Source organism: Scyliorhinus torazame, chromosome 13, assembly GCF_047496885.1.
Source record: "Scyliorhinus torazame isolate Kashiwa2021f chromosome 13, sScyTor2.1, whole genome shotgun sequence".
NCBI lineage: Eukaryota > Metazoa > Chordata > Chondrichthyes > Carcharhiniformes > Scyliorhinidae > Scyliorhinus > Scyliorhinus torazame.
Window position 1 is genome coordinate 32,892,006 of NC_092719.1, and position 26,356 is coordinate 32,918,361.

General features: G+C 44.9%; 1 protein-coding gene across 7 annotated transcripts in view; it reads left to right on the forward strand.

Moving 5' to 3' along the window:
• srpk2 (SRSF protein kinase 2) overlaps positions 1-26,356 on the forward strand; it is a 366,377-nt gene that overhangs the window by 206,232 nt on the left and 133,789 nt on the right. For all 7 annotated transcript variants that reach the window (XM_072471289.1, XM_072471294.1, XM_072471293.1 and 4 more), the window contains one exon: positions 18,857-18,999. In XM_072471289.1, coding sequence (XP_072327390.1) covers positions 18,857-18,999 — 143 coding nt within the window. The remainder of the gene's footprint in view (positions 1-18,856; positions 19,000-26,356) is intronic.

Genomic DNA, 26,356 nt, shown 5'->3' on the forward strand with positions numbered 1-26,356 from the left:
AGTTCTGTTCGCTCATGATTCAGAGTAAAATCTGTTTCATTGGAACTGACTTAAATACTGATGATGCATTAGAAATATGTGTTTTCTTGGAAAGTCTGCCTTAAAAATACATCTTGGCTATCTCCTCAACATTGAAAAAATTACCATGCTATCTAGAACTTTTTTCCCCCAACATTTAGAGTACCCAGTTATTTTCTTTTTCCAATTAAAGGGCAATTTGGCATAGCCAATCCACCTACCCTGCACAGCTTTGGGTTGTGGGGGTGAAACCCACGCAAACACGGGGAGAATGTGCAAACTCCACATGGACAGTGACCCAGGGCCGGGATTCCAACCCGGGTCCTCAGCACCGCAGTCCCAGTGCTAACCACTGTGCCACCCTGCTGCCCCATGCAATCCAGAACTATGACTATTTGGGTCAGTTAATGTACAGTCTTTTAAATGTTTTTTAAAAATATGTTTGTGAAAACATTTTCAGAATAAACAAATTCATACAAAACAATTAACCAATTTACACAATAAAAGGGTGGGATTAACAAGCAAAAGCACATATTAACTTAACCCAAAAAACTAAACTAAACACCCTAACAGTTGAAGGTGACTTGCTGCTTAAAAAAGGAAATTAATGGCTACCATCTTAGCTAGAACCCTTCTACCAGCCCTCTAATGGTGTGCTTAACTTTTCCCAAATGTAAGAAAGACATGAGGTCACCCAACCAAGCTGAGGCAGTAGGCAGAGTAGAAGACCTCCACCCAAGGAGAATTCATCTCCGGGCTATCAACAAGCGAAGGCGAAGAAATCTGCCTTCACCCCCGTCTGAAGCGCCTGATACACCCCCAAAATGGCCACCAGCGGGCATTGAGTATCTCTGACATGGTGTTGAAGAAAGAGGCCCAAAAGCCGACCAACTTGGGTCAAGACCAGAACCTATGAGTGCGGTTAGCCGACCCCTGAAAGCAATGCTCACACTTGTTCTCCACCTCGGAGAAAAATCCACTCATCCCCGCTTTAGTCAGATACACCCTATGGACCATCTTGAATTGACTGAGCCTAGCACATGAAGATGTGGAGTTGACCTTGTAAAAGGCCTCACTCCATACCTCCTCATCCAGAATGGGTCCCAACTCGCCTTCCCATTTTGCCCTCATCTCACTTCGGTGGAACTGACTCCGCTGAGAGGGTATGGCCATATATTCCGCAAACAGTCCCTCCACCAGACCCGGCCAAATATAAAATGCTCTTCAACAGGGAAGAGGGTGGTGCCAAGGGAAAGCCTTGCGTGAAAAATCGCAAATATGAATATATTTAAATAGACTGGAACCAGGCAGTTGGAATTTCTCTGCCACCTCGTTAAAACTGCCAAGTCTCCTCTCCAAACCCTTCCACTCCCATGGCGAACGTCGAGTCCAAACCCGCTGACAGGAAGGAAAAGCTGGTTATTGCAGATGGGGGCTAGTGAAGACTGGGGACAGAGCTTAAAATGCTGCCTGAACTGCTTCCAGATTCTAAGAATGGGTACCACCACTGGATTCAGGGAAAATATTACTGGAGAGAAAGGCAACAATATGGTCACCATTGCACCAAGGAGCTTGCCTCCATGTGGAACCAGGATCACTGAACCACAAGAATATCTACAGAATATTGAATGCCCAATAGTAAAACAATAAATTGGGTAGAGCACAGCCCCCAGATTACCTATCTCTTTGGTAAATTTGAAAAATTCCACGTATCCTTGAGTCTTACCCTCCAATAAAGGAGGACATTAATTATTGACTTTGACAAAAAGGAATTGGGAAGAAAAATTGGGAGACATTGAAAAATAATAAAATTCTCTGGATTATGTTCATTTTAAAGTCTGACCCCTGCCTGCCAAGGACATTGAGTGTTTATCCTACCTCTAAGTCTCACTTGACACCATGAACAAGACTAGTATAATTTAATTTAATTTATTCAGTGAGGCCCAATTGTGGGCTACCTGGACCCCCAGATAACAAAAGCTAGTCTTGGCAAGGAAACAAGGTAGTGTCTTCAGTTGGGCTTTCTTACCTGGGGGGTTGACCAGGAAGCATTCACTCTGTCCAAATTCAACTTGTACCCAGAGAAGGAACCAAAACTCTCAAGCAGTTTCGTTATCTCGTTCATAGAGGGTACTGGGTCTTTAATATAGAGAAGTAGGTCATCCCACGTAAAGGGAAACCCGATGCTCCACCACTCCCCGATTTATCCCCCTCTACTTACCACTATAGCAAGTGGTTCTATTGCCAAAGCAAATGGGAGCGAGACAGTGGACACTGCTGCCTTGTGCCCCTATTCAATGGGAAGTATCCAGAGTTCAAAGCATTCGTACAAACACTCACAGTGGGGCCCAATACAGTAGTTGAATCCTGGAGATAAACTGATGTCCAAATCCGAACCTCCCTAGAATCTGAAACAGATATTCCCACTCCAATCCATCAAATGCCTTTTCGGCATCTAGGGAAACAGTCACCTCCAATTCGGACACCGAAGAGGAGAAAAGGATAACATTTAGCAGGCAATGTATATTGGCCAACAATTGCTTACCCTTAATGAATCCTGTCTGATCCTCTGAAATCACCTCTGGGAGTCCGGGCTTGAGCCGCAGAGCTAGCATTTTGGCAAGTAACTTAGCATTTGCATTTAAGAGTGATATAGGTCGATACAACCCACACTCAGTTGGATCTTTGTCTTTGTTAAGAATCAAGGAGAAAGGCCCAGGATTGGGCAGGACTTGGAAGTTTAAATTCACTAGTTTGGCGGGGAGGGTGAAGGCTGATTTGCTGAGGTGGGACAGTCTCCCTCTTGTCGTTGGCAGGCCGGGTGCAGGCAGTTAAGATGAATGTTTTGCTGCGATTCCTGCTTTTGCTTCAATGTCTGCTGGTCCTTTTGCCCAAGGCATTTTTCAGGAGGTTGGACAGGTTGATGATCTCGTTTGTTTTGGCGGGGAAGGCGGCCAGGATTAGGAGGGTGATACGGCAGAGGGGATGGCAGGCGAGAGGGTTGGGCCTCCCAAATTTGTTGTATTATTATTGGGTGGCAAATGCAGAGAAGGTTGGGGCTGGAGCAGGGACGGGGGTGCTCTGTGGTTAAGGATGGAGGGGGTCGGGATTGTGGGACATGGTAACGACGCTGCTTCCGATGACCCCAGTGAATTATTCGGTGAGTCTGATGGTGGTGGCCACGTTGAAGATTTGGAGGCAGTTTAGACAGCATATTAGGCTGGGGGCTGTGTCAGGGGGGAATGCCAATTAGGGGGAATCATGGGTTTGAGCCAGGGAGGATGGATGCAAGATTTTGGGGGTGGGAAGAGGAGGGGGATTAGGGAAATGAAGGATTTGTTCCAGGGAGTGCGATTTACGAGTTTGGAGGAGTTGGATGAGAAGTTTGGGCTGGGGCAGGGTGAAAGTTTCAGATATATGCAGATGCGGGACTTTGTGAGGAAGATCTTTCCGACCTTCCTGATCACGCCTGCCTCCTCATTGTTGGGGTGGCGGTGGTGTCAGCGGGGGAGTTGGAGAGGAGGGTCGTCTTGGCAATATATGGGAGGATTTTGGAAGAGGACGTTGTGTCGCTGGGGCAGGGGTGGGGGGGGGGTGATTTAAGGCAAAGTGGGAGGAAGATTTGGGGGTAGTGCTGGAGGAAGGTCTGTGGTGTGAGGTGTTGCAGAGCGTAAACACCTCGACGTTGTGTGCGAGGCTGGGGCTGATACAGCTGAAGGTAATGTATATGGCTAACTTAACAAAACCAAGTTTGAGCCGGCTGTTCGAGGGGATGGAGGATGTCTTTGAGGAGTGTGGAAGGCGTCCTGTGAACCATGTGCATAAGTTTTGGTCCTGCCTGAAGCTGGAAAGATTTTGGAGGATGGTGCTCAGCACCATTTTGGGGGTTTTACATGTGGACGTCGAGCCCGGTCCCCTAGAAGGCATATTCAGGATGTTGGACCGGCTGGACATGCAGGCAGGTGCGGGGCAGATGTTTTGACCTTCGCCTCGTGATTGCTCTTGGGTGGGTTTTGTTGGGTGGAGGTCAGCCTCTCCACCCTATGCCTTGGCGTGGCGTGGTGACCTGCTGGAGTTTCTGACCCTGGAGGTGAAGTTTGCGCTGGGGGGTGGGGAGCCGAGTGATGGGTTATACAATTGTTGGGGTTTGTTCATCATGCATTTTCGGGAGTTGGTTACCATTGACTGTTGGGGGAGGGGGGTTTGGGGGCTGGAGGTTTTTGTGGGGTTGTTTTGTATTGTAAAATTTTTGAAGAATGGCTGGATAAAAATACTGAAAAAAAGAACGTTCTGTGTGAGGTTAGACAAGGAATCATTAAACGTATCTAGAATTTAAGATACCAACTGATCCACAAACCTCTTAAAAAAAAAAAAAAATAAAATAAAAAAAAATTCACTGGGGAAGCCATCTGGGCCAGGGGTTTTACCAGTCTGCATCAACCCAATGCATTTCATGATTTCCTCTGGGCCCAAAGTGGATTTGAACTCCTTGCTCCTCTCCCCTTCCACAGCTGAGATGGATAGGCTGTCCAAAAAGTCATTTATGACCGATTCCCCAGCCGGAGGCTCTGAACAGGTGCCAGAATTTGGCGACTAGGGGCTTTTCACAGTAACTTAATTTGAATACTACTTGTGACAATAAGCGATTTTCATTTCATTTTTCATCTATAGAAACACTGATAGAATGACTGAAGAGCCGCATTAACTAGAGGAGGGGTGGAAACCAGGCTGCCGCCTGAGTTACGTACCTGTACAATCTTCTAGAAAGCTGCCTGTTGCTTTAGCTGGTGTGCTAAGAGGCGACTGACCTTTTCCCCGTATTCATAATACATGCCCCTCGAGTGTCGCAGTTGGCCCACCGCTCTGTCTCTTGACAATAACTTGAATTGTGTCTGCAGCGTCTTCTGGCTTGCCAACACCTCTGGGGTTGGGGCAAGCGAATACTGGTGGTCCACCTCAAGAATGGCGTCCTCCAGTCTCTGCTGCTCCGCCCTCGCTGTCTTCATCATGTGCACTTTGTCGGAGATAATCCCCCCCTACCCGAGGATCACCTTAAGGGATTCCCACAGCATAGAAGGTGAAATTGACTAATTTTTATTACATTTTATATATTCCCCCGTGACGGTGGATATGCCTTCACAAAATTTCTTGTCCATTAATAATGTTGTGTTCAACCTCCATGGCGGACTCTGGGAGACCTGACTCTCGTGCCAGATCATCAAAGTATGGGGCATGGTCTGAAATCACAATCGCTGAGTAACCATCACAGAAGGGAGGAGAGACCTATCCACCACAACAAAATCGATCCGCGAATATACTTAAATCACATGGGGAAAATGAAAAATCTTCATTACCTGGGTGCAAAATGTGCAAGGATCTCTTCTCTTTCACCCCCCAGCCCCCCAAATCTGTTTTGTGAAAAAGAACAAAGCTCTGGCCACCCCTGATGGAATCAGATTTGGGCTTGGACCGATCCAGACTAAGATTCAGAACGTAATTTAATTCCCCAACCAAAATAAGATGATGCAAATACAATTCGGGGAGGTCGGTCGGCAGAATATTAGTAAAATTTGTATCGCGTGAGTTTGGAGCATAGATATTAACCAGAACCACCAGAGTGCCTGTGAGAAAGCCACAGACAATAACATCTGCCATTGGGATTGGCCAAAATCTTTGCGGCAGAAAACTGAACCCGTTTATTGATATTGCAACACCCTGGGCCCTACCGTCGAAGCTCAAATGAAAGGCTGGTTCCACCCACCCCTTCCACAGCCTTGTCTGGTTCCTGATGAGCAAATGGGTCTGCTGCAAAAATACCGCGCCGGATTTTGAACTCTGAAGATGAGCAAAAGCTCTAAACCTTTTCACTGGGCCATTCAACCCTCCTAACATTCCAGGTGACCAAAACAATTGGGGGTCTCCCACCCCCCTCAATCCAGAATCAGGCAATTCCACCAAGAGAGATTACCATCAGATGCATAAAAGGTACAATAACCAGGCCCACCCAAGATGGTCACCAAACTGCAAACAGGCCTCCCAAGATGGCCGCCAAGCCAAATCACAAGATGAAACAAAAATTGCAGGCACCATCAGCAATCTACCACACCTCTTTTCTCTCTTCCCCCCCCCCCCCACCCCCCCCACCCCCCCCCCCCCCCCACCCCAACCCTCGAATACGAACACAACCAACTAAAATCTACTTCTAACGAACCGAAACAAAACAAGAACACTGCTCATTATCTAAAAAACTACTATAATGAGCTGCAGTCAATCTTTCAACACTGCTCCCGTTTGCTAACTAGGAAGGCTCCCAATTAGAGTGAAGAAAAATGGTTACAACAACAAAATACTAAACCCCATGAACCATTACGCTCCCAACAGGGAGCTATATATTTTCATAACAAACCAAACGAAACCCCACGTGAAACTAAAACACAAACCTAAGTCCAAAGTAAATTTCAACCCCTACAGGAACAGGAAAATGCAAACATAAACGTGGAACCCCAACAATTCAACATTCCCATCTCCAACACCCAAAAAAGTCAATCACACTGCACCCAACCAGTGTTTATTAACAAAGGAGTCCAGTTCGCCTTAGGGGCTGGTTTAGCACAGTGGGCTAAACAGCTGGCTTGTAATCCAGAACAATGCCAGCAGCGCAGGTTCAATTCCCGTACCAGCTTCCCCGAACAGGCGCCGGAATGTGGCGACTAGGGGCTTTTCACAGTAACTTCATTGAAGCCTACCTATGACAATAAGTGATTATTATTATGAAATAAGTAGTCCTTTCCCTCGAAAGTCACTCTTGGCCGTGCTGGGTATACCACACCAAATCAGACTCCACTTTTGTAGAGAATGACCTTTGGCTTTGTTGAAAGCAGCCCTCTTCTTTGCCAGCTCCACTCCCATATCTTGGTAAAGTCTGATGGTGTGACCTTCCCATTTGAAGTCATGATGCTCCCTCGGCCATCTCAGAATCTGCTCATTCTGTTTGAAGCTATGTAACTTCACTATTGCTGCACGTGGTGATCCTAAGACGAGGCCTCTGTCGGAGTGTATGGGGGGCTCGGTCCAACTCAGGAGGGGACGTGAATCCACTCTCCTCCAACATCTTACTGTAATGTTCTCTGCACACACGGATGGAGAGGTCTTTGTAGCTGAAGTGCTCAGAGAATATACGGCTTTGCAAATGAACAAAACTGTTTATTAATTGTTTCTATGATGTAAGATTGCAGTTGGATATTACGGCTAAATACAAATAACTATGGTTTACTCTTATTGATCACTGTCAACTCAGGAGCTGCTCGATATGCAACTGTGCTTGTTGTCCAGATTTTTTGTCTGTGCTGTTGTCCAAGAGATGATATCCCATTTCCATGCAGCCTATCTTCTAGTGACCTACTCCTGTTACCACGCCACCTGTGGTTGGATGCTAGAATCTCAGTCTATGCGTACGGCACCTATCCTAACTTACACTGAATAAAAGCAAATTACTGCGGATACTGGAATCTGAAACCAAAGAGAAGATGCTGGAAAATCTCAGCGGGTTTGGCAGCATCTGTAGGGAGAGTAAAGAGCTAACGTTTCGAGTCCAGATGACCCTTAGGTCTGTTCTCTCCCTACAGATGCTGCCAGACCTGCTGCGATTTTCCAGCATCTTCTCTTTGGTATTCTAACTTACAGTTCAGTTATTAAATTATTAAAAATGATATTCTACATATCATTACACTTGCCAAACAATGTCTGCAAAGTGCTTGGTGGGCATTGGGCCTTCCATCCCCTCTAGCAGCCCCACAGTTCGAATGTTTTACCTCCTGGACTAATTCTCTAATCATTTACCTTGGGCGTTAGCAATTTATTTGCTTGGGCCTCCAGAGGCACCTCCAGTTCCTGTGAGGCAATCTGGCCACTCTGTCTCACAAGGGCCACTTCCATGTTTTTTATCGTGGCTCCATAGACTTTCACGGTTTTGTTGGTCTTCTCCAAAGCCACTGTGATGTGAGCCAAGGCCGCCACCATCGATTTCTGGAGGTCCTTCAAAAAACCCACCAATGTTCATTGAATTAGTTTGCCAAATTACTTGAAAGCACCTCGGCCATTAGTGGAGTGGACGGAACCCCAGAGGCTGCCTCCGCCATTTTCTCTGCTGACAATCTCTGAGAGGCCTCTGATTCCATCGACGGCCTTCTACTGTCTACCTTTTCTCCCCTGACTTTTCTGGGTATTTCACTTATATAGGATCCTTAGCCCACTTAACGTGGTATTTCAAAGAAAATACTCCATGAAACTCAACAAAAAGGGGCAGCAAGTGCAGTACTCTAGCAGGAGATAGCTCATGCATATCTTCCCCCTACATAATGCCACTGGAAGTCCACAATATTTTAAATGTTTTGTGTGAACAGTCCAGTACTGAAATGAATAGCCTATATGTTATATTTTGGTCGAGAAACATTGTATTCTCTGCTTTGCAAGTAAATCGATATTTATTTATTTGAGATTATATTGAGGCAAAAAATAAAAGAGCAAGGAGCTTCTGCTATAACTGTACAAAAAACTAGTTAGGCCACAACCAGAATATTATGTAAAGCTCTGGTTGCCATGTTACTGGAAGGATGTTTTTGCAGTGGAGGAGGAGTAGATGAGATTTATACGCATGTTGTTAGGAATGGAGAATTTTCGTTAGGAGGCTGATATGTTTTTTCAAATGGAGGCGGCTGAGGGGGGAGGCTGAGGGACAAGTTAATTGAGGGGGCTAAAATTATGAGAGGCCGAGGTAGAGTGAATCGGAAGGATGTTTCCCTCAGCATACCAGTCAACAGGGCTTAGATTTGTGGTTATTGGCAGAAAGCTTAGAGGAGAGTTGAGATTTTATTTTTCAGAAGGCAGTGCAAGTCTGGAACTCACTGTCAGAAAAGGTGGCTGAAACCCTAATTTTGTTGAAAATATACTTGGATATATGCTTGAAGCATATATCCAAGTATATTTTCAACAAAATTATGGACCAAGAGCTGGAAAGTGTGATTGGACTGAATAATTCTGCTGGATAGATTTTTAGCGGCTGTGTTGCAGCTAGCTCCTTTACGGGGCGGCCTTCTGAAAGATCTTGTGACCCGCTGGTACAATCTATAATTAGTGTGTGGGATAACCCGAGCAGATTGCTCCGTTAAATCCTAGAGACTGAATGGAGGCATTGAATCTGCATCACGCAGTAAATAGTTGTAGTATCATCAGAGGGCGGCAGTGCGAAATGACTGAGGAGGATTCTGGGAGAAGTCGGCTTGCTCACCACAACTGAGAAAGGGATCGTGGGGGACCCGGTGCTCAACAGGAGGACATGTGGCTGATTTGGAGCAGCGGCTCTCTTCATTGCACACAATACAAGAGGGAGAGAGGATTCTGGAATAGTCTTACCAGAGGGTGGTCACTCCCCATCATGATAGTCAGGCAAGGAGGAGTGTAGGGATAACAGCAGGAGAGTGGGTGACTATTTGTTGAAAGGAAAAGAGACAGCAGGTCCAGGAAACCCAAGACTCCTTGGGGTTGTCTCACAGGTATGAAATTTTACATGTCTATGAAGTGTGCAACATGACATTTTAAAAATAAATTTAGAATATCCAATTATTTTTTTCCACTGAGGAGCAATTTATTATGGCCAAAGGGATCAAAAACAAAGACCCTGCCGGGAGCCACATTTCGTGTTTTGCTCTTGCATGACACCACCGGAAGTCTCCTTTTTGTTAATTTTAATGAGAGGAGTCTTGTTGTTTCTATGGCTCAACTGCGATGAATGCTGCTGGAATGCTAGATTTTCATATTGGACGGATGTACCCACACACCTCTTTCCCTCACACACACCCTCGCTCTTGTCAATCCCTCAACTGCACGCTCACTGGCGACTCTCGCATGCTCACTGGCATTGCACTCTCACTGGCATTGCACTCTCACTGGCATTGCACTCTCACTGGCATTGCATTCACTGGCATTGCACTCTCACTGGCATTGCACGCTCACTGGCATTGCACGCTCACTGGCATTGCACGTTCACTGGCATTGCACGTTCTCTGGCATTTCGCATGCTCACTGGCATCTCGCACACTCTGGCGTCTCTCGCATGCTCACTGGCGTTTCTTGTATGCTCATTGGCGTCTCTTGCACGCTCACTCTTGTCCCCCACATACTCACTCTTGTATCCCTCACATTCACTCTTGTATCCCTCACACGTACATACTCACTCTCTCATTCTAATCTCTCTCTCACACACACGTCTCACACGCACACACTATTACGATCCTGGATCAGACCCCAACCGCTGCTAGGATACCGGACAGAAACCTCAATATTTTAATTAATTTTTAAGACTGTGAGGAAAGGATACTTCGCTCCATGTGTAATTCCATGCACGAATAAGAACATGGTATATTGAAACAAATATTATTAATAACACATCGTAAAGACATTGGCTTACAATTACCAGTTAAACAATGCTTAACAATACAATGAACAACTCCTAACTGCTATCTTTAGCTCCACTCAAACAAAACCCATCTCGGGTCAAAATCCACTTTTAAATGCAGTTACCAGACCCAGGAATACTTGCTAAATATAAATGTCTTGGATACCCTGCTTTGAGAAAGAGATATCCTTCAAGAACCAGCTTGCCAGTCTCAAACTACTGTTTAACCTCCTAGCATTTGAGAAGTGGTTCATGTCCTGTTCACAGACAGATCAAAACTCACTGTTTTCAGAGAAGCTGCTTGTCTGTCCACATCCCAATCTAAAGCTGGATTTCAAAACTGAAAACTGAACACATGACTGCTTCAGCCCCTGGCTCATTCCAATAACAACATCATCTTAACTAAGCTAACCACAGTGTCTCTAACTATCTACTACTCAGAGCACTCTTGAGATAAACAAAATTCCATTTGCCCAACTTTTACAATGCTTTAACTGTATCTCTGTCTCCAAAACATCTGCTGCCTTTCAAATCAGGTTTTTAAAAATCATAACTGTAGCAGTCATGTACTAACCCAGGCTTTTACCCGTATCACACCAACTACATATAATACAATGTATCTGAAATTCCTACATTCATCACAGCACATTCACGCTCATCTCATGTGTGTATACTCACTCTTATCTCAAGCGCACACACTCATTCATTCTCATCACATACACACACTCACTCACACCTCTCACATTCACACTCTCATCTCATACATCTCATACTTTCACACATACTCCTTATCATCTCTCGCTCACACACACGCACTCGCTCACTCTCATCTCTCTCACGCACACACACTCACTCGCGTCTCACACACTTCTCGCATCTCTCACACACTAACATTCCTTACTCACACTCAGCTCACTCACTCTCATCTCACACACACTGTCACTCGCACTTGCTCTCATCTCTTGCACTCATTCATCTCTCAGGCACTCTTATTTTACAAGTACACTCTCATTCCCCCCCCCCCCACACACAAACACACTCACCTCACTCATGCATTTCACTCACTCACTCACTATCTCTTATACTCATTCATCCTTCATACACTTGCACACTCTAATTTCACACACACTCACTGCCCCACACTTTCTCTCACATTCCTCTCTTTCTCTCATTCTCTTCTCATCACTCTCTCTCATCACTCAGTTACTCAGACTTATCTCTCGTTCACCTCTCGCTCTCTTCTCATTCTCTGCTCGCTCGCTCTCGTCTCTCGTTCGCTCTCGCTCACTCTCGTCTCGCTCGCTCTCGTCTCGCTCGCTCTCTCGCTCGCTCTCGTGTCTCGCTCGCTCTCGCTCACTCTCGTCTCGCTCACTCTCGTCTCGCTCGCTCTCGTCTTGCTCGCTCTCTCGCTCGCTCTCGTGTCTCGCTCGCTCTCGCTCACTCTCGTCTCGCTCGCTCTCGTCTCGCTCGCTCTCGTCTCGCTCGCTCGCTCTCTCGCTCGCTCTCTCGCTCGCTCTCGCTCACTCTCGTCTCGCTCGCTCTCGTGTCTCGCTCGCTCTCGCTCACTCTCGTCTCGCTCGCTCTCGTCTCGCTCGCTCTCGTCTCGCTCGCTCGCTCGCTCTCTCGCTCGCTCTCTCGCTCGCTCTCGCTCACTCTCGTCTCGCTCGCTCTCTCGCTCACTCTCGTTCGCTCTCGTCTCGCTCGCTCTCTCGCTCGCTCTCGTGTCTTGCTCGTTCTCGTGTCTTGCTCGCTCTCGTCTCTCGCTCGCTCACGTCTCTCGCTCGCTCTCATCCCTCGCTCGCTCTCGTCCCTTGATCGATCTCTTCTCTTGCTTGATCCCTTCTCTCACTCGATCTCTTTTCTCGCTCCCTCCCTTTTCTCACTCGATCCCTTTCCTCGCACCCTCCCTTTTCTCGCTCCCTCCCTCCCTTTTCTCGCTCCCTCCCTCCCTTTTCTCGCTCCCTCTCCCTTTTCTCGCACCTTCCCTCCCTTTTCTAGCTCCCTCCCTTGTCTCGCTCCCTCCCTTTTCTCGCTCCCTCCCTTGTCTCGCTCCCTCCCTTGTCTCGCTCCCTCCCTTTTCTCGCTCCCTCCCTTTTCTCGCTCCCTCCCTTGTCTCGCTCCCTCCCTTGTCTCGCTCCCTCCCTTTTCTCGCTCCCTCCCTTTTCTCGCTCCCTCCCTTTTCTCGCTCCCTCCCTTTTCTCGCTCCCTCCCTTTTCTCGCTCCCTCCCTTTTCTCGCTCCCCCCCTTTTCTCGCTCCCCCCCTATTCTCGCTCCCTCCCTATTCTCGCTCCCTCCCTTTTCGCGCTCCCTCCCTTTTCGCGCTCCCGCCCTTTTCGCACTCCCGCCCTTTTCGCGCTCCCGCCCTTTTCGCGCTCCCGCCCTTTTCGCGCTCCCGCCCTTTTCGCGCTCCCTCCCTTTTCGCGCTGCCTCCCTTTTCGCGCTGCCTCCCTTTTCGCGCTCCCTCCCTTTTCGCGCTCACTCAATCTCATTCCCCCACACATACAAACACACTCATTTCCCACACTCCTCTTACTCATCTCTCATATTTCACGCACTCGCACACTCTCATTTCGCGCACTCACTCACTCATTTCACGCACTCACTCACTGTCACATAGAACAAGAACATAGAACATACAGTGCAGAAGGAAGCCATTCGGCCTATCGAGTCAGCACCGACCCATTAAAGACCTCACTTCCACCGATCCCCCTAACCCAATAACCTCTACTAACCATTTTGGACACTCAGGGCAATTTAGCATAGCCAATCCACCTAACCTGCACGTCTTGGACTGTGGGAGGAAACCGGAGCACCCGGAGGAAACCCGCGCAGATACAGGGAGAACGTGCAGACTCTGCACAGACAGTGACCCAGCGGGGAATCGAACCTGGGACCTGGGCGCTGTGATGACACAGTGCTAACCACTATGCTACCGTGCTGTCCACTTCCCCTCACACTTCCTCTCTCACATACACTCCTTTCTCATTCTGTTCTCTCTCATCTCACTCACTCTCGTCATACATTTACTCAGACTCTTGTCACTCACTCGCCTCTTTGGCTCTCTCGCCTCTCTGGCTCTCTCACCTCTCTGGCTCTCTCGCCTCTCTGGCTCTCTCGCCTCTCTGGCTCTCTGACTCTCTTGCCACTCTGACTCTCTCGCCTCTCTCGCCTCTCTGGCTCTCTCTGGCCTCTCTGGCTCTCTCTGGCCTCTCTGGCTCTCTCTGCTCTCTCTGGCTCTCTCTGCTCTCTCTCGCCTCTCTGGCTCTCTCTCGCCCCTCTGGCTCTCTCGCCCCTCTGGCTCTCTTGCCCCTCTGGCTCTCTCGCCCCTCTAGCTCTCTTGCCCCTCTGGCTCTCTCGCCTCTCGGGCGCTCTCGCCTCTCTGGCCTCTGTCTCTCTCTGGGTATTTCGCCTCCCTTCAAGGCCTGACTACTCCTCTCCTGACTCTAGGCCCAGTTATCAGTCTCCCCCCATCGTGCAGGCCACATGCTCTTCTCTCTCCCCTTTGCACGCTGCGCTCCTCCGCCCCATCTCGCAAGCCGTACGTTCTCTTCTCTCTCTCTCTCTCCCCCCCCCCCCCCCCCCCATTACAGGTCACACTTTCTTTCCCCGTGGCTTTGCATCCTACTGCTCCCCCCCCCCCAAACCACCACCACCCGCAGGTCCCACTCTTCCACCCCTGCAGGTCCTGCTCTTCCTCCTCCACCCTCCTGCAGGTACGACTCTCCCCTCTCCTCTCTCACTCTCGCTCTCTCTCTCTCTCTCTCTCTTTCCCCCCCCCCCCCAAAACCACCACCATACCTCTTGGAGGCGGGGTTCCACAGGACCCCTGCACTAAACAGTCTTATTTTTCTACATGTGCACGTACCCCTGTTCAACAGAGATAAATAGAAAGATTGCCATACACAATGCCTATTATGAAACGACAGATATCGTATATGTATGATTTTTGTCAGTGCTTTTGGCCCACTGTCACTTTTTGCCCTCTGCCTGGGTAATGTACTCAGTACTGAATATTCAGCTTACTCCTCTCTATTGGCAATGGTGACAGAATATGGTATACAAGCATTTTTGAAATGCTACTGTGTGTGTGTAATCTTGAGGCCTGCGCCAATCCAACAAAATAAATTTGAAGTCCCATCATGGCAGTTTGAGAATTTCCATTTGGATTTGCAAATCTAGAAATAAAACACTGGTACAGGTAAACTAATTTATTCATGTCCTTTTGGGAAGGAAATATGCGGACATTATCCATTCTGGCCTAAATATTACTCTAGCCCCACAACAATATGGACAACTCCTAATTGATTCCTAAAATGGCCTACCAAGTCACTCTGTTAATGGCCATGGGCAATAACTACTGGTCATGTCATTGACATCCACATCCCAAGTGTGATTTTAAGTAGATATTTTGGCTTCTTTGGTGTTTAACACAGACCTGAATAAGTAAAACATATTTCTTTGCTGCTGCGATTGAATAACTGAGCCAGCACTGAAGTATGCTTTATTGCCTTTGTTTTTGCCATAGCTGTTGGGCACGTAAATGTTAAATAGATGTGATGGGGCTTGTTTAGCGGATGGTCAATGCATTACTGTATTAGATTTGCAATCCACATCAGTAATGTCAATAGTAGCATGACTAGAGTTGCAATATCCTGTCCAAATATTTGAGGAAGATCCCAGTACAGAAATATTTGGTACAGTACAAACCCATATTTTTGCAAGAATTCAAGAATATAGCTGTAGGCGTAGAACACTGAGGTAATTCACAAGATTCATTCAAGTACAGATTCTCTGGGAGGTGTAGCTGCAGGCAGCATCTTAATTTGTGCTTATGGCTTTATGTAACATCTCAGCACATGTATTTTCATGTGAATCAGGATTGCAGGACATACCGAAAGTTGCTTTTTTAAAAACAATCCTGATGTCTTGTTAGATTACCCTTTATTCAAAGCATTCTGCCAAAGATAATCTGTAGTTTTAAACATCAAATTTGGAGTTTGACAACATGGTTAATATGAACTTAGAAAAACAATGAATATAAATATTAAAATCATACAAATCAAGCTTAACTTATGATGCACTGAAAATATAAGTACTAATTTTATTTTGTATGTCTGAGTATTTGAGTAAAGCTTATACTGCATATGATATTTTTTCCGATAATATCTAAAACAGCAAGTCTGAGAACATAGATTTTTCATATTATTTTGTTGATTTGTTTCAAATGGAGTATGTCACTAATTTTTATAACCATTTCTTTGTCAGTTAAAAATGACTTAACTGTGGGCAGCATGGTAGCGCAGTGGGTTCGCCCTGCAGCCTCACGGCGCCGAGGTCCCAGGTTCGATCCCGGCTCTGGGTCGCTGTCCGTGTGGAGTTTGCACATTCTCCCCGTGTCTGCGTGGGTTTCGCCCCCACAACCCAAAGATGTGCAGGGTAGGTGGATTGGCCATGCTAAATTGCCCCTTAATTGGAAGAAATGAATTGGGTACACTAAATTTATTTTTAAAATGACTTAACTGCCAGTCTTCAGAGAATACTAGTGTCCTCCAGCTGATTGCCAGGCACTTGCCAGGTATTAGCATACTCCAATATTTGCTTCACTCTTTCACAGCTCTGCACAGCCATTGCTCAGTAACTCCATATTAGCTACAGTTCAGAATGGAAACTGAACAATCCCGAACTTGCTTCTGCCTTTACTTAGCCACATTGCATTTTGGTGCACTGATGTTTACATTACAGTTTTTATGTCAGAAAAATCTACATGAATAAATATTTCTACTTTTGGGACCATATTGGTCATCGAGTCAACATTGCGTATGGAGATCTTTTTATTTCTTTCTGTTTACAGGTCATATGCTCAGCTCATTGTAATCTCAGCTATGGTTCAGCTGATAACATGCGAGTGCAATCTGAGGTCAAAGCTTTGTAAGATGCAGATACAGATGAGTTCATAATGTGAATATTGAAATTTAATTAAAAGCACCTTAGGGCTTTGTTAAAATGCAGTAAATAATGTTAAAAAGCAATCCTGTATATATTTTTCCTGCTCTGTCATTTGACCAATTGGTAGCAAAAAGATTAGTTGTATGTATGGAACCTTTTCACAAAGGTGACATTTTCATATTACTTTATTTTAAACTATTGCAGCCAGAAGCTTACAGGGACTATTTTTATGAAATTAATATTGGTGTAGAATTGATGTGTGTTAGTCATGCAAAATAGCTCTTGGAAAATGAAGTGTGTAAATGGATACACTTGCAAAAATGATGGCATTTATTGCAACATTCCAGCCGAAATGGAAAATTGAATTAGATTTTTGAAAAGAATTAATGCCTGTGGCCGGCATTATTAAATTCTTGGTTTTGCAGTATCTTGTTTTACTGTTGCACTGGCAGTGAAAAACATATTGGTGATCATTCCCTGAGCAGTTATTCGTAAGAGCAATATCTGTCTCTATGGGAACCATTGACTGTGCTGTTACACATCAAGATTGTTAATGCTAGCAGGTACCAAAAGTGGACATCCTTTTGTTATTGCTTAAAAGATTCATCTTCTTCCTTTATGGTTATTGATATTATATAATGATGGAGCATCAGAGTTCCGGCACTGAAGCAGAGAGATGCAGAGCACAATGCCTTGTGTGGAGATTGAAATTTTGGCTTAAAGCTTTTTATACTTATGCACTTATTTTTTGTAAAAGTGGCTATAGGAATCAGGAAGTCAAGTGTACACCATTGATCTTGCCTTCAGCTACAGCTTACAAATGGTGGGATTGAAGAGGCTGGCAAACCTTATTTTAAAAAAAAGTAGCATTCTCTGATTTAAAAGGTCTTATGGAGAGCAACATAGGAGACAGCTGATTTTTCACTCTGACCTGTGGTGAATCTCCCTTGAAGTCAATTTTCATTAAGTTAAATTTGGAACCCTGATAGCGTTCCTGTATGCAACTCATCTATGTGAGCTGCGAACATCTATCACATTTTTTCATAGTGTCAAAGATTGAAATATTTGACATTTCAGACGACAAATGTACAAATTTGATTGTGCACCCTAAAGGAATATCATTTTCTTCCTTTTCCCTTCTCTCTCTGCTCTAAAGACTTTGATAATTTTTAATTCCTCTAAACACAATTACTGTTTATCAATTGAGAAGGGTTCAGCTAAACATGGCTCAGCATATTTCTTAGGCCTCTCTCAATGACAGAAGTGTTGAAACATAATTGTTCGTATATTGGTGCCCATATGCTATTGGAAAAATAGCACTTAAGCTAGTATTCTTTCAATGTTGTGTCAATACACTTCTGTGACTTGTTAATATTTTATCTCTGATCTCATCACCAATATTGCCTTTACTTGTTTGGAATGCCACCACTGAATTCGTTGTGACAGGACTTCTTCCCAAATAGTCAATTTTGCTGTATGTAAAACCATGTTTATTTACTCAGTAAACAATTCCTACTTACCTTCGCGCATTCAAAATCTACTTTCTTACAACCTCTTCTCAAATTTCTCGAACTCCTTCTCAAAGGAGGGATAAATGCCTAAAATGCGGTTACATGAAAGTTTCACATGCTTCCCACTTTTATTGAAATTTCCGTGATAATGTTGAATGTAATTCAGTAGTTGATCACTTGAAGAAGTTTGGGTTTCCAGGATTGATTCTTGTTAAAGGACAAACGTATTCATTTCTTGCTGGCAAGAATCCACCTTTGTGTTGTGCTCTTTTTGCTGTACAATACCAGAAAACGTCACTTGAGATTTTGCTATCTTATGAGTATGATATTTTTATCATGTCAATTTATCCTGCATTTTCCACTCTTTAAGGCAGCAACTCGTGTTGGGGTATGGGCTCATGGTGGCCACCTAGGTGCTGTGCTGTTCTTAATGTGTGAATGCAAACAATCATGTTGCTAGGCTCTTCTGTTATTGTGCCATCACTGAACCTGATTCAATTGATGTAAGTAAGCATATATAGGTGACTTTCTCAAAAATGGTCTCTGAATCGGGGAAATAAACACGGATGTACTTTTCCCAGCTTGGGATTGCTGATGTCTGCTATTGTATCTTTCTGCCATAGGTGTCCATCAATTTAAACAGCATAATCCAGCGATTTAGGACTCACCTGGTTTGTATGCCTCTGTATCCGCAAGGTGGTGAATTTAACACTGAACCAATATAGGATCTAAAATTCTAAAAGTTTTATATGATAAATCACATATAAAGGATTTTCGAATTGACTGGTTTTATTCTAATATTGAAGGTGAGCAATCAAAATGATTGTATCCTTTCACGGTTTATTTCCTTCTAAATCACAGATTAATAAAACATTGTAACTTTTCTTGCACATTTTAAACAGTTCTTCCTCATTTTTCTCTTCTCAAGGCCTGAGGCTCAACAGAAAGCTCCTGTGGCTCCCCCTCCTCCTCCTCCACCGCCTCTACCAGAGCCTGTTCCTCCAGAACCTGAGGAGGAAATCCTTGGATCTGACGATGAAGAGCAAGAAGATCCTGCTGACTATTGTAAAGGTAAAACCCCATCTAATGAACTTAAGTAGGGTACATCTGATCTTTATGGGTAGACTTGATGTAGTACACAGCTTTCTGTCCGAGTTTATTTTGTTTCAGTGTCTGCTTTGAATTTTTACTGGTGTGCTGAAGAATATGTCCATGTGCTATAGAATTTGAAAAGGCATTTACTGAGTGATATAAAATATAAACTTGGTACTATTTCATATCCTTTATATATGGTCATATAATGAATGACATACTACTGGGAAAAGTTACAAAGAACTTTACAGCACAGGAACAAGCCCTTAGGCCCACCAAACCTGTGCTGATCCAGATTCCTTATTTAGACCACCTACTAATTGCCCAAATGATCTGTATTCCTCCATTCCCCGCCCGTTCATGTGTCTGTCAAGATACATCTTAAACGTTGCTATTGTGCCTGCCTCCACCACCTCCACTGGCAATACGTCCCAGGCATCCACCACCCTCTGTGTGAAAAACTTTCCCCGCACATCTCCCCAAAACTTTCCCCCTCTCACGTGGAACCTGTGCCCCCTTGTAATTGAGTATTTCACCCTGGGGAAAAAGCTTCTGATTTTTCACACTGTCTATATCTCTTGTAATTTTGTAGACCTCAATCAGGTCTCCCCTTAGCCTTCGTCTTTCCAACAAAAACAATCCGCGTTTATTCAATCTCTCCTCATAGCTGACACCCTCCAAACTGGGCAACATCCTGGTCAACCTTCTTTGCACTCTCTCCAAAGCATCCACGTCCTTCTGGTAGTGTGGCAACGAGAACTGCACTGAATATTTCAAATGTTGCCTAACTAAAGTTTTATACAACTGTAACATGACCTGGCAACGCTTGTACTCAATGCCCTGGCCGATGAAAGGAAGTATGCTGTATGCCTTCTTGACCACCTTATCTGCCTGCATTGATATTTTCATGGAACTATGGACCTGAACGCCAGATCCCTCTGTATGTCAATGCTCCTAAGGGCTCTGTCATTTACTGTATAATTCACACCTGAATTTGATCTTCCAAAATGCATCACCTCGCATTTGTCCGATTGAACGGCATCTGCCATTTCTCTGCCCAACTCTTCAATCTATCTATATTCTGCTGTATTCTGTGACAGTCACCTTCACTATCTGCAACTCCACCTATCTTAGTCTGATCTGCAATCTTGATAATCAGACCATCTACATTTTCCTCCAGATCATTTGCAAACAGTGATCCCAGCGCTGATCCCTATAGAACACTACCAGTTACAGATCACCATTCATGAAAAACTCCCTCCCACTTTTATTCTCTGTCTCTTGTTGCCAGTTCTTTATCCATCTAGTTAGCACACCCCGAATCCCATGCGACTTTACCTTTTATGCCAGTCTGCCATAAAGGACCTTGTCAAACGCCGTATTAAAGTCTATGTAGACGACAGACACAGCCTTTCCCACATCAATTAATTTTGTCACCTCCTCAACAAACTCTACCAAGTTGGTAAGACATGATCTTTCTCGCACAAAACCATGTTGCCGATCACCAACAAGTCCATTTGCTTCCAAATGTGAATAAATCCTGTCCCTCAGTATCTTTTCCAACAGCTTCCCCACCACTGAAGTAAGGCTCAACGGTCTATAATTACCTAGATTATCCCTGCTTCCCTTCTTAAACAAAGGGTCAACATTGGCTATTCTCCAGTCCTCTGGAACCTCGCCTGTGGTCAAAGATGATGGAAAGATATCTGTTAAGGCCCCAGCTATATCCTCTCTTGCCTCCCACAGTAACCTGGGATATATTGCATTCGGCCCAGGGTACTTGTCTACCTTAATGCATTTTAAGAAATCCAACGCTTCATCTTTCATTATGCTGACATGTCCTAGAGTGTTCACACACCCATCCCTAACCTCAACATTCTTCATGTCCCTCACCTTGGTGAATACTTATTAAGGATCTCACCCACTTCCTCTGACTCCATGCATACCTTTGTCCTTGAGTGGACCTACTCTTTCCCCAGCTACCCTCATGCTCCTTATATATGTATAAAAGGCCTTGAATGTTCCTTGTCCCTGCTTGCCAATGACATTTCATGGCCTCTTTTAGCCCTCCTAACTCCCCATTTGAGCTTGTCCCTACTTTCCCCATATTTTCCAAATGCTTTGCTTGTTTTTAGATGGCTAGACTTTATGTATGCCTCCTTTTTTAAAAAACTAATCTCTCAATTTCCCCTTTCATCCATGGTTCCCTGATCCTGTCCTTCATTTTCACAGGGACGTCGTACCTGTCCTGCACTCTAATCAACTGGTCTTTAAAAGACTCCCACATATCAATGTGGATTTACCCTCAAAAAGCCGCTTCAATCCACATTTTCCAGCTTTTGCCGAATTCTGTTGTAGTTAGCCCTCCCCCAATTTAGCACCCTCACTCGAGGACCACTCTTGTCCTTATACATGACTTTTCGAAAACTTATGGAATTATGATCACTATTCCCAAAATGTTCCACTATTGACACTTTGGTTACCTGGCCTGGCTCATTTCCCAATACTAAGTCCAGCAAGGCCCCTTCCCTGGTTTGACTATGGACATTGTGTTTCAAACAACCCTCTTGGACACACCTAACAAATTACTCTCCATCCAAATCCCTGGCACTAAGGAAGTCCCAGTCACTATGGGGGAAATTAAAAACCCCCACCGCAACAACCCTGCTATTTTCACATCTTTCCAGAATCTGACTACATACCTGTTCCTCTGTATCCTGCTGGCTGTTGGGATTCCTATAGTACAACCCCAACATTGTGCTTGCACCCTTCCTATTTGTGAGCTCTACTCATAATGCAGGATCCCTCAAAGATATTCTCCCTCATCACAGCTGATATGTTCCCTAGCAGTAATGCAACTCTCCCACCCTTTCTGCTACCCCTGCGTCTCATCTAGACATCAATACCCCGGAATGTTAAGCTGCCAGTCCTGTCCCTCCTTCAGCCATGTGTTCGTAACAGCAACAATATCATAATTCCCCACATTAATCCAAGCTCTAAGTTAATCTGTTTTACCTGTTATACTTAAATTGAAGCAAACACTCTCGATACCTTCAGACCCACTGAGATCAGCGACTTCCCTCTGCTTGCTCTCCTTCTTTGCTATATTTGTCTTAGTCCCAAGCTCTTACCCAATCTCTATACTTGCGGGCCTGCTGCTCCGGTTCGCAACCCCCTGCCATACTAGTTTAAACCCTCCCAAATCACATTAGCAAATCTCCCGGTGCCCCTCCAGTTTAGGTGAAAATATCCATTTGAGAGAAATTGTGTTCTTTGATACAGATATCTATTTTCAACCAGAGAACTATACTTGTGAAGATTCAGTGGACTTTGAGATCAATTATGTGCATTATTTTCCAGATTGACTACAGTTATGTCAAAATGCAGCATTTTTCTTCTAAGTTTTATCTTTCCAAAATTAGTCCCGCCCCTTGCCTCCACTAGTGTAAATATACTAATTAGATGAGACCTTTTTTTAAAAAGATACTATTGGAATGCAGTGGCTCAATGTGATTCTGGAAATTACAATTTTTACTTTTGGATCAACTAATCTGCTTTTGGTGGTCATGGTTGAGGGAGAAATATTGCCCTGGAAACTGGAAGAACTCCCTGCTCTAACTTCTGGAGCCCAATAGAATCCTTCATCATACACCTGAGCACATGAGGCTTTGCTTTAACTTCTCATCCAAGCAGCAACACTAATGAAAATGTTGTATGGACTTGTTACTGCCAGAGGTCAGCCTAAATTATGTGCTCAAACCTGTACAGGATATGAATGTATAACCTGGCAGGCAAGATTGCTATCAATTTAATCAAACTTACACTAAATTGTCTTCAAGGAAAATCTGGCAGCTTCTTCAGTTGTAAAGATTGATAATTAGGAGTTTTTATTTTTACAATGTTTTCATTATATAATCTGTTTCTAAACACTTTGTGATTTCTGAGTAGTATTATTTTAAAAACAGCGTCATCTTTTTTGTTTATTCTTGTAAATTATTTGTTGCATCTGTGGTAAAGAAGTGCCTAAAGCCCCTGATTGCAGTTTAAAAACATTTGGCTATTGGGCATAATCACTGTCTTCAGATCTGTTACAAAAATTTATTTGTTCATGGGATGTGGGCATCGCATGTTGCCCATTCCTGAGAGCATTTAAGAGTTAACAACATTGCTGTGGGTCTGGAGTCACATGTAGGTCAGACCAAGTGAGGATGGCATATTTCCTTTACTAAAGGACATTAGTGAACCAGATGGGGTTTTACAATAATCAACAATGGTTTCATGGTCGCTGTTAGACATTTAATTCCAGATTTTTTAAAAAAATGTAATTCAAATTCCACCATCCGCCCTGGTGGGAGTCAAACCCATGTTCCCAGAGCATTACCCAGGGTCTCTGGATTACTAGTCCAGTGACAATACACTACACCACTGCCTCCTATGTTAATAGGGCTAACATCCAGGGCACAGTTACATCCAGTTGTTTGGGAGATATAGATATGCTTTCAAATGACTTTTTTTCATTCTCCAATTTTCTCTTTCTACTTTTTCTCCTATCACCCCCTGATGCCCCCTCGAAGCTCAAAGCTCCTGGTCCTCATGTTAGCTAATATTAGTAACCGTTATCTCTTTTCAAGCACTGTTCCTCTCTCCTTTCAATCTCTGCAGTCATCCCTCTCTCTTTAAAAGGCCAACTCCTGGTCCCACTGTACATGCAAGATAATACCCCACCTTGAACCTCTCTTTCCTCTTAAGTCCTTGAAGGTGTTCTTGTCTCCCAAAACCATGCCTATCGTTCTTAGAATTCCATGTTTGAATCCCTTCAATCACGTATTGGCCTTGACCACGATGTCGGAATGTCCTTTATCAAAGGCACAAAATGACATCCTGTGTAACTGGGATAAAGATTATCTGCCCCTCCTTGTCCTTCTCAACCTGACTGCAGCCTTTGGCACTACTGACCATGCCATCCCCCTTCAAAACCTCTCCACTATCTTTTAGCTTGGTTGGGCTGCCCTCATCTGCTTTCATTCAGATCTGTTTACTGGTAGCCACATTATTACTTGCAATAGTTTATTACTTGCAATGTTTCTTCTTCTGGTGCCATTACCTCTGGTGTCCCCCAATGTCTTTTCCTTGACCCCCTCCTATTTCTGATCCACATGCTGCTCCTCAGCGACATCATCCTGAAGAATAGCATTAGTTTTCACTTGTATGCTGCCAATTCTCGAAGACCACACTGTTGCTAAATTATCAGACTGTAAATCTGACATCCAGTATGGAATGAGCAGAAATTTCCTCCAGTAAAACTTGGGAAGACTGAAGCCATTATCTTGGGCCTCCGCTCCACACTCCATTCCAGGGCAATCAACACTATCCCTCTTGGTGGTAACTAACTGCGTCTAAACCAGACTATTCACAACCTTGGTGTCATTTAATCCCAAAATGAGCTTCTGACCGCACTTTTGTGGCGTCACTCAACTACCCATTTCTTCCTCCAGAACTTCACTCTACTTTGCCCCTGCCTTAGCTTATCTATTGCTTAAACCTTCATTCATGCCATTGGTACTTCTAGACTTTACTATTCCAATGCAGTCCTGGCTGACCACCTACATTCTACCCTCTGTAAACTTGAGATCAACCAAAACTATGCTTGCAGACTGCTCCTTACTTGGCTCAAGTCCCATTCAAAGGCTGCCCCTGTGTTCACTGACCTACATTGACTCGGTTAAGCCAAGTCTCAATTTTAAAATCTCATCCTTGTTTTCAAAGTCCACTCGGGTCTCATTCCTTCCTAGCTGTGTATTTTTTTTTAAATATTTTTTTATTCTCCTAATTTTCCACATTTTCATCAAATACAACAAAAGATGACCAACAATAACAAATATAGTATCAATCCCCCAAACAGCATCCCCTTCAATATATAAACCCAAGCATCACCCATACATTGTTTATGGGATGACCGTTAATTAATGTACTCAGCCCCACCAATGTTCGATGGCATTCAATTCTTGAAAGTGCAATGCCCATGAATTGTACAATCCTTCCATCCTCCCCACAGCTCAAGCTTCACCTACTCGAGTATGACCTTCACCCCAGCAGAACCCACCTCCGGGCAATCAACGAGGCGAAGGCTAAAATATCTGCCCTTGCACCCGCCTGCAGCCCGGGCTGGTCCGACACCCCGGAAATTGCTTCTAGGGGCCCTGGCTCCAAACTCACATGTACAACCCCTGAAATGACTTTAAAAACCTCCCTCCAATATACCTCCAGCCTTGAGCAGGACCAAAACATGTGAACATCGTTTTCGGGGCTCCTCCCACAGCGCTCACATACATCCTCCACCCCCTCAAAGAGTCAGTTCATCCTCGCCCTCGTGAGGAGCGCCCTATACACGACCTTCAGCTGCGCCAGCCCCAATCTCACGCACAAGGTTGAGGCGTTAATTCTTCGGAGTACCTCCCACCACAGACTGTCTTCCATAACCTTCCCCAACTCTTCATCTCTGAAACCTCCCATTCTGGCTCAAACTTATGGTTCCCCCTAATCGGCATCTCTCTTGACCCTGCCCAAAACTTAAAATGCTCCCTCAACTGCCTACAAATCTTCAGTGTTGCCACCACCACTGGACTCCCAGAATATTTATCCGGGGCCATCGGGAGCAGTGTTGTTGACAACACCCTCTGGCCCCCTGCACAGACCCTCCTCCATTCTAACCCACTGGGGGTGGGGGTCTTTATTCTGAAAAATAGATCATCTAATCAAGGATTCATTGACTTCTGAAGATGGTGTTGGTAGGTAAATATCAACTGGCAAGACAATGCTTGATTGGGGCAGACATATTGGCCCGTTACTTCCTCAGAGTGGCAATCACCGGCAGATTCCCACTTAGTTGCAACTTATCTACTTATCTTCGCCTGAAATCCAAAGTCCTGTCTCGCCCAACGTTCCTGACTCAGGCCTGGTGAGACTGAAATAGTGAAACAACTCTGTAGAGGGGTCAAGCACAGTTCCATCAGGAGTGGGTACTTGGTGGTGAATGGGGGGGGGGTATCGGGGATGATGTGCGGGTCTGGGGATGGGGTGTGAGTCCCTAGGAGGGATTGGGGTGTCCCGTACAGAGCTGGGTCTTTAAAATATTGCTCTGAAGTTAGAAGTGATTTTTTCCACTTCTAACTCTTTCAGAGTAACTGAGTGTAAAACTGTCAGAACCATCCAAATGCAGTGATTCAGATCACTTTGTCAGGTGGTTCCAGCCCAGCACAATTGTCTGGGGAAATGAGCTCTTCCGGCCAATTACTTAGTAAATCCTTTCATGGGAACTTCCGAGATGATTTCCCCA